Source organism: Mercurialis annua, linkage group LG2, assembly GCF_937616625.2.
Source record: "Mercurialis annua linkage group LG2, ddMerAnnu1.2, whole genome shotgun sequence".
Lineage (NCBI taxonomy): Eukaryota > Viridiplantae > Streptophyta > Magnoliopsida > Malpighiales > Euphorbiaceae > Mercurialis > Mercurialis annua.
The window spans coordinates 31,419,434-31,431,781 of NC_065571.1; the positions used below are offsets into that span (position 1 = coordinate 31,419,434).

Sequence of the window (12,348 nt, forward strand, 5' to 3'; positions counted from 1 at the left end):
CCTAAAATGGTGAAACGTTTAGATTTATTTTGTAATGTTTGTAAACGTTTTGCTTAAATTGCTAAAAAGGTGACACGTTTGGATTTGTTTTGTATCCTTTGTAAACCTTTGTCTTAAATCGCTAAAAAGGTAAAACGTTTGGATTTTTTTCGTAACATTTGTAAACGTTTGGCTTAAGTTGCTAAAAAGGTGAAACGTTTGGATTTGTTCCGTAATGTTTGAAAACGTTTGGCTTAAATAGAGAAAAATGTGAAACATTTGGTATTGTTTCGTAACGTTTGTAAACGTTTTGCTTAAATTGCTAAAAAGGTGACACGTTTGGATTTGTTTCGTATCCTTTGTAAACGTTTGGCTTAAATCGCTAAAAAGGAGAAACATTTGGATTTATTTCTTAATATTTGTAAACGTTTGGCTTTAATCGCTAAAAAGATGAAACGTTTGGATTTGTTTCGTAACTTTTATAAATGTTTTTCTTAAATCGCTAAAAAGATGAAATGTTTGGATTTGATTCGTAATGTTTGTAAACGTTTGGCTTAAATTGCTAAAAAGGTGACACATTTGGATTTGTTTCGTATCCTTTGTAAACGTTCAGCTTAAATCGCGAAAAAGGTAAAACGTTTGGATTTATTTTGTAACGTTTGTAAATGTTTGGCTTAAATCGCTTAAAAGGGGAAACGTTTGGATTTGTTTCGTAACGTTTGTAAACGTTTGGTTTAAATCGCTAAAAAGGAGAAACGGTTGGATTTGTTTTGTAATGTTTCAAAACGTTTGGTTTAAATCGCAAAAAAGGTGAAACGTTGGGATTTGTTTCGTAACGTTTTTAAATGTTTTGCTTAAATCGCTAAAAAGGTGAATTTGCTTGGATTTGTTTCGTAACGTATGTAAACGTTTATCTTAAATCGCTAAAAGGGGCAAACGTTTAGATTTGTTTCATAATGTTTGTAAACTATTGGCTTAAATTGCTAAAACTGTGAAACATTTGGGTTTGTTTCGTAATGTTTTAAACGTTAGGTTTAAATTGCTAAAAAGGTGAAACGCTTGAAATTGTTTCGTAACGTTTGTAAACTTTTGGCTTAAATTTCTAAAAGGTTGAAACACTTGGATTTGTTTCGTAACGTTTGTAAACTGTCACGACCCGATTTCATGGATCGCGACCGGCGCTCTGGTATGGGTTGTTAGTGATATGCACTAGGTCAATCATGTTTGACCATGTTTTGACTTTATCATTTTATTATTTATTGATTTGCAGTTTTTATCATTTTATATTAATGATTAAAATACTTGAATGGTTAATTCTTTCTAAGGTCATCGAGTATGTGACTTGATAGTAGAACCCTTAGGTTTTAAAAAAGAATTATATACCATCTATCCCTAGTCTTAATAGAACATTGAGACTAGTATGATGTTGACTGATGATTATGTTTTACTAATCATGTATATGAGATATTAAGTCAAATCATAGGTGCTATTTGAGAAATAAGGCACTGGATGACCCACTGTGAGAATACTACATAGATCACTGTCATAAGTAATTCTCATTACAGTTCTATTAGTATAATCCTTTGACCTTGAAATCATCATGGATTTCTACATAGCTATTTCATATTTTGATACAGTCTTACATTATCTTTAACAGGATAATGGAATAGATTGTCATTGGATATGAAAGTAACTATGTGAGAAATGTGAGTGACTGAGAAGGAATTTGTCCCTCATTTATTTGAGTAAGATATCTATGGGCCCCTTGAAGAAGATAGACTGAAGAAAATGCATGGCCATGCTAATTGATAAGAAGTTATCATTTTCAGTCTACTTAGAGTCAAGAAACTAATGATTGAATGTTATAAGGATGACATAACTATGCCTTATATTCAATCTGGATATCGAGAGACAAAGGGATTAAAATATTATTGTAAATGGTTAAATCGGATTATCGATATTCATATAACTTGGGTAGTCATAATGTCTTGCTAGAGGCCACTTATGACTTGTGGGCTGAAATAGGGATTTCGAGCCTACTGCCAACGTTATATGAACCTACAGGGTCGCACACTAAGAACAGGCCCAAAACAGTTATGGGTTGTACAAGCCCAATGTGATTAAGTGATTAATTATATATATATATATATATATATATGTATATATATATATATAATTCGTAATATATATATATTAATAAATATATATATTAATTCGAAATTTAAGGATAAGTGTTTTCCTTAATTTATTATTTTTGGAAGATAATAAATATAGTAATTAATATATATGGATAATTATCAAAAAGGAGTTTTTGATAAACAAAAACTTGTAGAATTGCAATGAGATTGAAATTCGAATTTGTCTCAAACCCTAGTGTTATTTATCACTATAAATACTCATTAAGCAGTTGGTTTGAGAATCACGAAATTTATTATTCACTAAATCACTAAAATTCGAAATTGCTTGTGAAGCAATAGTGCTAGCACACAAGCACTAGTTTTGGCTAAGGTTTGTTCGTGTGGATACTCGTAGAGGACGCGTTCTTTTGGAGGCGTTTCTGATCCGAGACCAGGTATCACCAAAGTGAACCACCTCCTTCCTTCCTACATTGCTGTTGAATTCGACATACAAGTAAGTAATTATTCTGTTAATTCGAATTACATGGATCTTGGTTTGGGTTTTTAGATAAATTTTTGAAATTCCGCTGCGTTATGAACCTATAAAACCCAACAGTGGTATCAGAGCTGCTTGTAATTTGATTAATTAGATTCTGAGTATATATGTGATATATGCTTATTGTATGTTCTGTTTTGAAAAAGGGGTTGTTTTTCGAAATTGTTTTTGAAGGAATTATAATTCGTTGTAATTATAAATAAAACGTTTATGTGATTAATTGTATGAATAATAATATGAAGAATTAATTTGATTAATTGTTTAATGTGATTAAAACTTCGAATATACTGTTCTAAATTAATATTACGTTTTAATTTGATTAAAGGTTTCGTAGTATTAATGTTCATACGAATTGATAAGAAAAGGGGAAACAGAATAATAAAACTGTTTTTGAATAAGGATTAGTAAACTGTTTATGAAACTGTTTTAATTCTATTAGGAAAACTGTTTTTGAATAGGATTAGTAAACTGTTTGTGAAACTGGTTTTAATTCTATTAGTAATTCTGTTTTGAATAGGATTAGTAAACTGTTTGTGAAACTGGTTTTAATTCTATTAGTAATTCTGTTTTGAATAGGATTAGTAAACTGTTTGTGAAACTGTTTTGATTCTATTGATAAAACCGTGTTTAATTATGTTATGAACATAATTTATAAAACTGTATTTAATTCTGCTATGAGCCGAATTAATGAAACTGTTGTTATTTAAGTGTTAAATAAATTGTTTCTGAACAGTTTTTAAGATGCAGTAATTAGGGTTTTGGGGTTATTTTAATCTGTTTTAAACATATTAAAATAAACCGTAATCAGTTAAGATTATTGATTTCGGATAAAGAAATTTTAATTCTGTTAAGAGTAACATGTGAGAAAAATTTCTGCCCCCGGGCCCCGCCAGGGGCGCTGCCCCTTGGACCCCGCTGATACACCCCATTAAGGACCGTTATCCTTTTAAGCCGGCGTGTTTTTGTCATGTATTTTATTTTAATACTTTAATGATAAATTTTAAATATGATTTAAATTATCATGAATAACATATTTATATGATTGTTGTTAAATATGATTTAAAATAATAAAATAATATGTTTTTAATGTTTATCTTATTGGTTATATGCTTTGCATGATTATTTTACATGTGATAAGATAGGATAACTAAAATAGGATAAATAACAAACCCTTATTTAATATTAAGTCTTCAATATACCTCCCATTGTAATAACACTTATCAAGACTTAGATTTCTATGTATAGGCTATGTCAAAGCATGATGTATAAAGTCATCTAAGTAAGATAAGTTGGATAAAAGTGATATCCATATGTTTGATTTGGTTAGACTTAACTAGGTTATCAAAATAGTTTTGAACCTAGGGTATAAGATAGAATATCAAGACTACATGTGATGTTAATATTCTATGTTCAAGAATTGCATGAGATGTAATTGGTAAAGTGTTACCTACCTAAATAAACCACACTTAAAGTGATAAGCCAAAGCTTACTTGAAGTAGGGTGAAATATGGATCTTGTCCCACTATTATTTTTCCATTGTTGAAATTAACATTAAGGGTTTTTATATGAATTATGGATATATGTTGTGGGAATTTTATTGTGCCTTTTATTAAATGCTACTTGTATATTTATTGTTGTAGAGATGGCTACAAACACTACACCTACTTCATCAATGCGATCAATCCTTGAGAAGGATAAGCTCAATGGCACTAACTTTCTGGACTGATGCAGAAAACTAAGAATTGTTCTTAGGCAAGAAAGAAAGGAATATATCCTTGATCAACCCCTCCCTGAGGAACCAGCTCCTGCTGCTACTAGAGCTCAAAGGGATGCTTATACGAAGCATCTCAATGACTCTACTGATGTCACTTGCATTATGCTTGGATGCATGGAGAATGAACTCCAAAAGCAAATGATGGAATTGGATGCGAACACCATGATTACTGATCTCATGGAAATGTTCCAAGAGAGAGAAAGAATTGAAAGGTTCAATACCATCAAGGATTTGCTTTCTTGCAAGTTGACTACTAGCGGCTCAGTTAGTCCTCATGTTTTGAAGATGAAGGGTCATCTTGAACATTTGGACAGGCTCGGTCTCCCAATTTCCCAAGAGTTGGCTACAGACATTATTCTCCAATCTTTGCCTGAGGCTTATGATGGTTTCATCATGAACTTCAATATGCATAATATGGAGAAGACCACCACAGAGTTGCATGGGATGCTTCAAACTGCTGAAAAGAACATCAAGAATGAGATTAAGGATGTTCTTATGGTCAACAAGGGAAAGGGTATGAAAAGGTCTGGTAAGGGCAAGGGAAAGGCTTTCAAGAAGTCTAAACCCAAGTCCAAGCCCAAGACCAAGGATGAACCCAAAGCAAAACCGCCAAAGGAAGGAACTTGCTTTTTCTGCAAGGAACCTGGACATTGGAAAAGGAATTGCAAGAAATATCTGGATGATCTGAAGAAGAACAAGGGTAGTGAGACTACCACTTCAGGTATTCATGTTATAGAAATTAATCTTTCTACTTCTGATTCATGGGTATTAGATACTGGATCTGGATCTCACATTTGTACTAATGTGCAGGGTCTCAAAAGGAGTAGAAGTTTGACAAAAGGCGAAGTGGACCTACGAGTTGGCAATGGAGCAAGAGTTGCTGCCTTAGCTGTAGGGACTTATGAGTTATCTTTGCCTAGTGGACTTATTTTATCTTTGAACAATTGTTATTATGTACCTACCATGTGTAGGAATATTATTTCTGTTTCTTGTTTGGACAAGGATGGTTTTGAATTTATTATTAGGAATAATAAATCCAGTATTTCACATAATAACATTCTTTATGGATATGCTCCACGCAGTAGTGGTCTTTATATTTTAAATGTTGAAGACACTAATGAAAAATCAGTCTATAACATCAATGCTAAGAAGTTTAAGTCAAATGATTTAAACTCTACTTATCTCTGGCATTGTCGTTTAGGCCATATAAATGAGAAACGCATATCAAAACTTCAAAGAGATGGACTTTTGAATTCATTTGATTATGAATCATTTGAAACATGTGAATCTTGTCTAATGGGCAAAATGACAAAAACACCTTTTATTGGACAAGGTGAAAGAGCTAAAAACTTATTGGGCCTTATACATACAGATGTATGTGGTCCATTAAGTACAAATGCTAGAGGTGGATTTCAGTACTTCATTACTTTTACTGATGATCTCAGTAGATATGGTTATGTTTATCTGATGAAACATAAATCTGAATCTTTTGAAAAGTTCAAAATATTTAAGAATGAAGTACAAAATCAACTTGGTAAAAATATTAAAACACTAAGATCTGATCGAGGTGGTGAATATTTAAGCCAAGAATTTGTAGATCATCTAAGAGATTGTGGGATCGTTTCTCAATTGACTCCACCTGGAACACCACAATGGAATGGTGTGTCTGAACGGAGAAATCGAACTCTATTGGATATGGTTCGATCAATGATGAGTCAAACTGATCTTCCAATCTCATTTTGGGGTTATGCTTTAGAAACCGCTGCATTCATTTTGAATAGAGTTCCATCAAAGGCAGTTGAAAAGACACCATATGAGATATGGACTGGAAAAACTCCTAGTTTGTCTTTTCTTAAGATTTGGGGATGTCAAGCTTATGTGAAGCGACTAATTTCAGATAAATTAGCACCCAAATCTGACAAATGCCTTTTTGTAGGATATCCTAAAGAAACTAAAGGATATTACTTCTACAATGCTTATGAGAACAAAGTGTTTGTTGCTCGAAATGGTATCTTTTTGGAAAAAGAATTTATTTCCAAAGGAACCAGTGGGAGTACAGTACAACTTGAAGAAATTCAAGAACCACAAAATAGCATTGTACCAAGTACGGAACCTCAAAAGAATCAACAAGCAATTGCTGAACCAGTACAAGTACCACAAGGCCAAAGGAGGTCTGATAGGACACGTCATAATCCTATGAGATATGGATTTCTCATTACTGAGAACAATGATGTGATGATTGTGGATCAAGAAGAACCCACATCCTATCAAGAGGCCATAAATAGTCCTGACTCTGAAAAATGGCTCGAAGCCATGAGATCTGAAATACAATCCATGTATGATAATCAAGTTTGGACCTTGATTGACCCAACGGATGGTGTAAAAACCATTGGGTGCAAATGGGTCTTCAAAATGAAGACTGACATGGATGGCAATGTGCATACCTATAAAAGAAAGACTAGTTGCAAAAGGTTTCAGACAAATACATGGTATAGACTATGATGAAACCTTTTCACCAGTTGCTATGCTCAAATCCATTCGAATTCTCCTTGCCATAGCTGCATATTATGACTATGAGATATGGCAAATGGATGTCAAAACAGCGTTTCTTAATGGAAACTTACTTGAGGATGTGTACATGACACAACCTGAGGGTTTTGCCAGTCCAGAGAATTCTGGAAAGGTTTGCAAGCTTCAAAAATCCATTTATGGATTAAAGCAAGCTTCTCGGAGTTGGAATCTTCGTTTTGATGAAGCAATCAAAGAGTTTGGATTCATCAAGAATGAAGATGAACCTTGTGTGTACAAGAAGGTTAGTGGGAGCGCGATTATTTTCTTAGTGCTTTATGTTGATGACATACTACTCATTGGAAACGACATTCCCATACTGCAAAATGTTAAATCATGGTTAGGGAAGTGTTTTTCAATGAAAGACTTGGGCGATGCTGCTTATATATTAGGCATCAAGATCTATAGAGATAGATCTAGAAGACTCATTGGCCTAAGTCAAAGCACTTATGTTGATAAGGTATTAAACAGGTTTAGTATGCAAGACTCCAAGAGAGGATTCTTGCCAATGTCACATGGCATCAGTCTCAGCAAGACTCAGTGTCCTAAGACACAGGATGAGCGAGACCGCATGAGTAAGATTCCATATGCTTCTGCTATTGGATCTATCATGTATGCAATGTTGTGCACTCGACCTGATGTCTCGTATGCTTTGAGTACAACGAGCAGATACCAGTCAAATCCAGGTGAAAGTCACTGGGCAGCAGTTAAGAACATCCTTAAGTACTTGAGAAGAACCAAGGATGCATTCTTGCTATATGGTGGTCAGGAAGATGAGCTGATTGTAAAGGGTTACACAGACGCTATCTTCCAAACTGACATTGATGATTATAAATCACAGTCAGGATACGTGTTTTGTTTGAATGGAGGTGCTTTTAGCTGGAAAAGCTCGAAGCAGGACACCGTTGCTGATTCTACAACAAAAGCTGAGTATATAGCTGCTTCAGACGCAGCTAAGGAGGCTGTTTGGATCAAAAAGTTCATAACTGGATTAGGAGTTGTTCCTAGTATATCCGATCCAGTGAACTTGTTATGTGATAACAATGGGGCCATAGCACAAGCAAAGGAGCCCAGATCACATCAGCAATCCAAACACATACTTAGACGTTATCATCTCATTCGAGAAATCATTGAGAGAGGAGACGTGAAGATATGCAGAGTTTCGACAAATGATAATGTTGCTGATCCGCTAACTAAGGCTCTTCCACAGCCTAAGCATGAGAGTCATACTAGGTCCATGGGAATTAGATTTAATGTAGATTGGGCCTAGTGCAAGTGGGAGATTGTTAGTGATATGCACTAGGTCAATCATGTTTGACCATGTTTTGACTTTATCATTTTATTATTTATTGATTGGCAGTTTTTATCATTTTATATTAATGATTAAAATACTTGAATGGTTAATTCTTTCTAAGGTCATCGAGTATGTGACTTGATAGTAGAACCCTTAGGTTTAATAAAAGAATTATATACCATCTATCCCTAGTCTTAATAGAACATTGAGACTAGTATGATGTTGACTGATGATTATGTTTTACTAATCATGTATATGAGATATTAAGTCAAATCATAGGTGCTATTTGAGAAATAAGGCACTGGATGACCCACTGTGAGAATACTACATAGATCACTGTCATAAGTAATTCTCATTACAGTTCTATTAGTATAATCCTTTGACCTTGAAATCATCATGGATTTCTACATAGCTATTTCATATTTTGATACAGTCTTACATTATCTTTAACAGGATAATGGAATAGATTGTCATTGGATATGAAAGTAACTATGTGAGAAATGTGAGTGACTGAGAAGGAATTTGTCCCTCATTTATTTGAGTAAGATATCTATGGGCCCCTTGAAGAAGATAGACTGAAGAAAATGCATGGCCATGCTAATTGATAAGAAGTTATCATTTTCAGTCTACTTAGAGTCAAGAAACTAATGATTGAATGTTATAAGGATGACATAACTATGCCTTATATTCAATCTGGATATCGAGAGACAAAGGGATTAAAATATTATTGTAAATGGTTAAATCGGATTATCGATATTCATATAACTTGGGTAGTCATAATGTCTTGCTAGAGGCCACTTATGACTTGTGGGCTGAAATAGGGATTTCGAGCCTACTGCCAACGTTATATGAACCTACAGGGTCGCACACTAAGAACAGGCCCAAAACAGTTATGGGTTGTACAAGCCCAATGTGATTAAGTGATTAATTATATATATATATATATATAATTCGTAATATATATATATTAATAAATATATATATTAATTCGAAATTTAAGGATAAGTGTTTTCCTTAATTTATTATTTTTGGAAGATAATAAATATAGTAATTAATATATATGGATAATTATCAAAAAGGAGTTTTTGATAAACATAAACTTGTAGAATTGCAATGAGATTGAAATTCGAATTTGTCTCAAACCCTAGTGTTATTTATCACTATAAATACTCATTAAGCAGTTGGTTTGAGAATCACGAAATTTATTATTCACTAAATCACTAAAATTCGAAATTGCTTGTGAAGCAATAGTGCTAGCACACAAGCACTAGTTTTGGCTAAGGTTTGTTCGTGTAGATACTCGTAGAGGACGCGTTCTTTTGGAGGCGTTTCTGATCCGAGGCCAGGTATCACCAAAGTGAACCACTTCCTTCCTTCCTACATTGCTGTTGAATTCGACATACAAGTAAGTAATTATTCTGTTAATTCGAATTACATGGATCTTGGTTTGGGTTTTTAGATAAATTTTTGAAATTCCGCTGCGTTATGAACCTATAAAACCCAACATGGGTATGGTCGTACCAAAACCCGTAGCATGCCTCACGGAAAACCTTATATTCAATATAAACCTGCAAGAAAACCAATGCTCCGGGGCAACCGAGACCTCAGCCTAAGTCTAACAACTTATATAGAAATATTAAAATAATTACTTGATAGCAATTCGAAACTATGAAACATGCCTCATATATAAATAATCCAATGTAACATGTCAAAGTATAATAATATAAAAGTCGTACCACTACGACAAACCAAAGTACAATAATAGAGACAACTAGTTCTACTGCGGTCTAAGAAGTAAATTAGTTGACTAGTCTGATATCATTAAAAGACCTCCAAGGAATCAAAAGGTCGGAGATAACCAACTCTCTCAAAATCGTAAGCCTATAAAATTTGGAAAACAACGGGGTCAGATATACTGAGATGAGTTCATAATGCTATTTACATTTATTAAGTTTAAAACCCATAAAACAAATCGTTTTATACTAAGATATATATTTGATTATGGAAAATAGTATTGAAATAAAATTCCAAAGTATATAACCCAAATTAGATGGGAACAAATCCTCATCGATTCCCAAAGTAGGCCAGACATTGGTCAGCCAATCCCAAAGTACTTACTGGTTCACACAATCTCGATACAAGCCTATCGAGTAGCTTGTTTCAATCCAGATAAATAATCCTTAAACAGTTCACAAACATTTGATATACTAATATAATATGCGGTACTTAATAAAGCGGTAAATAACTCTACAAAATCACTGCTTGCTTATCCACGTGAATTTTGGCAAACAGCTAACCCTGCGTAGACTCCGTAGCACGAGCAGTCGACGGGTCTAAAACATTATATAAGTCAAAATCCGAACAACCCCTAACTCTAAGAATACTAGACTCCACATAGGACTAGCATTTCACAACGCAACCAAAGAATCAAACAAGATAACCAATGTACAACCAATTATCCATACAATCAATTAACAAATAAGGCAAGTTCAGCTTAGGAGTTCTTATCTTTTAAAACGAAACCAAAGTACTTAAATACTTATATAATCCTTTTAAACAATTACAGTTCCCAAAGTAGTGTGTTAGCCTTACTGCAGCATAGCTCAACACAACATGTCGGGAGACCACGTCTAACCCGACCCAACCATAAACCATGTTTAAAACTAAAGTGTTAAATCAAACCTTAAATGAAATCAAAGTTATTTTAAATAAGAACTCACACCGTAACTTAATAATGCCATAAACAATGAAGCTTGCTAACACTTAGCAAGTAACACCCCAAGTACAATTAATTATATCACCTCAAATAGAATCAATAAGATTCAACATCTTTCAAGTATCAACTTGAAGCTAAAATAGTTCAACCGAATCCCTACATGATATATAACACCTAGTATGCCTTATATTACTTAATTCAAGTCAAACCACAACCTAAGATAAACTAACATTCTTTTAACAAGTTTTAAACCATCTTATAAACAATTTCCAGCCCTCAGTAACATGATCAAAACCATCCTAGGTAGGCATTTACAAAGCCAAAACATTGATCAAATATTTAAATCAATAAATACCAAGGTAACCTTTCAAATACTAAAATCTTTTCTTTGTTAAAATTTCCAGCAACACGATTCTTTCTAAAACAACGATATAATTTAATTAAACAATTTTAACATATGTTCGATCCTTAAATAGCTATCTCAAATCACTTAATGTGATTATTGTTATCAAATAACCTTTTTGATTTTTAAAAGAGGATTTCCAGATTTTAGTTTGAAATCAAAAAAGAATTTTATCTCAAAAGTATTAATCAAACGATACTTAAATCCATTCAAAAGATCCCCCCAATACACCCAAAGTACGTTTGATGTCTAAACAACCTAAGCTTAGCTTTTAAGAAATTTCCATATTTTTAAACAACAATCGAAAACAGTTTTATAACCCAAAATCTTTAGCAATTCGATAAGTCTATCAATTGTAACATCAAAACCAAACCACCCAAAGTACAAATGAAATCCAAGAGACTGATATAACATCAAATTAAGATTTCCAAAATTTATAATTCAAAGCAACACAGAAAATACAATCAAACCACCCAAAGTATCGAATTAACACATAAACTAGCAATATCTATAAATCATAATAAGGGTTTGGAGCCACCAACCTTTTAGAATAGATTAAGGACGACAATCAAGAGAAAACTCAAAAAATATTGATCCACAACCAGCCTACAACCAATTCATACGATAGCTAATGAATTTATAATTGATAGAAATGATAATCAATGGATTAAACCATAAGGAGAGGATTAGAAATACTTACAATCGATGAAAATAGGCTTAGGAATGATAGATAATGACTAAGAGAAATGCTACTGCCGTTTTAGGGTTTTAGAGAAAGTGTAAAATCTGATAAGGTCGAATTAGGTGAGTTTAAATAGAAATCAGTGAAGTGAACAGTGCACGCGTCGCGCCTGCGATGCATGAATCGCGCCCGCGATTCATGCATGTCGCGCCCACGAAATGCTACTGCATCCGATGAAAATTTGAGATTTTGAAATTGA

At 33.4% G+C, this 12,348-nt stretch overlaps 1 protein-coding gene across 1 annotated transcript; it reads left to right on the plus strand.

Moving 5' to 3' along the window:
* Window positions 1-4,772: 4,772 nt before the first annotated feature.
* Window positions 4,773-5,290, plus strand: LOC126667000 (uncharacterized). The gene is made up of 2 exons (XM_050359943.1): window positions 4,773-5,147; window positions 5,237-5,290. Exons 1-2 carry the CDS (start codon window positions 4,820-4,822, stop codon window positions 5,251-5,253), a joined length of 345 nt encoding a protein of 114 aa, XP_050215900.1. The 5' UTR covers window positions 4,773-4,819; the 3' UTR covers window positions 5,254-5,290.
* Window positions 5,291-12,348: the final 7,058 nt, after the last annotated feature.

What these genes read in the sequence shown, in the direction of transcription:
- LOC126667000 (XM_050359943.1), top strand. Translation starts at nt 4,820, where the DNA reads ATGAACTTCAATATGCATAATATGGAGAAGACCACCACAGAGTTGCAT.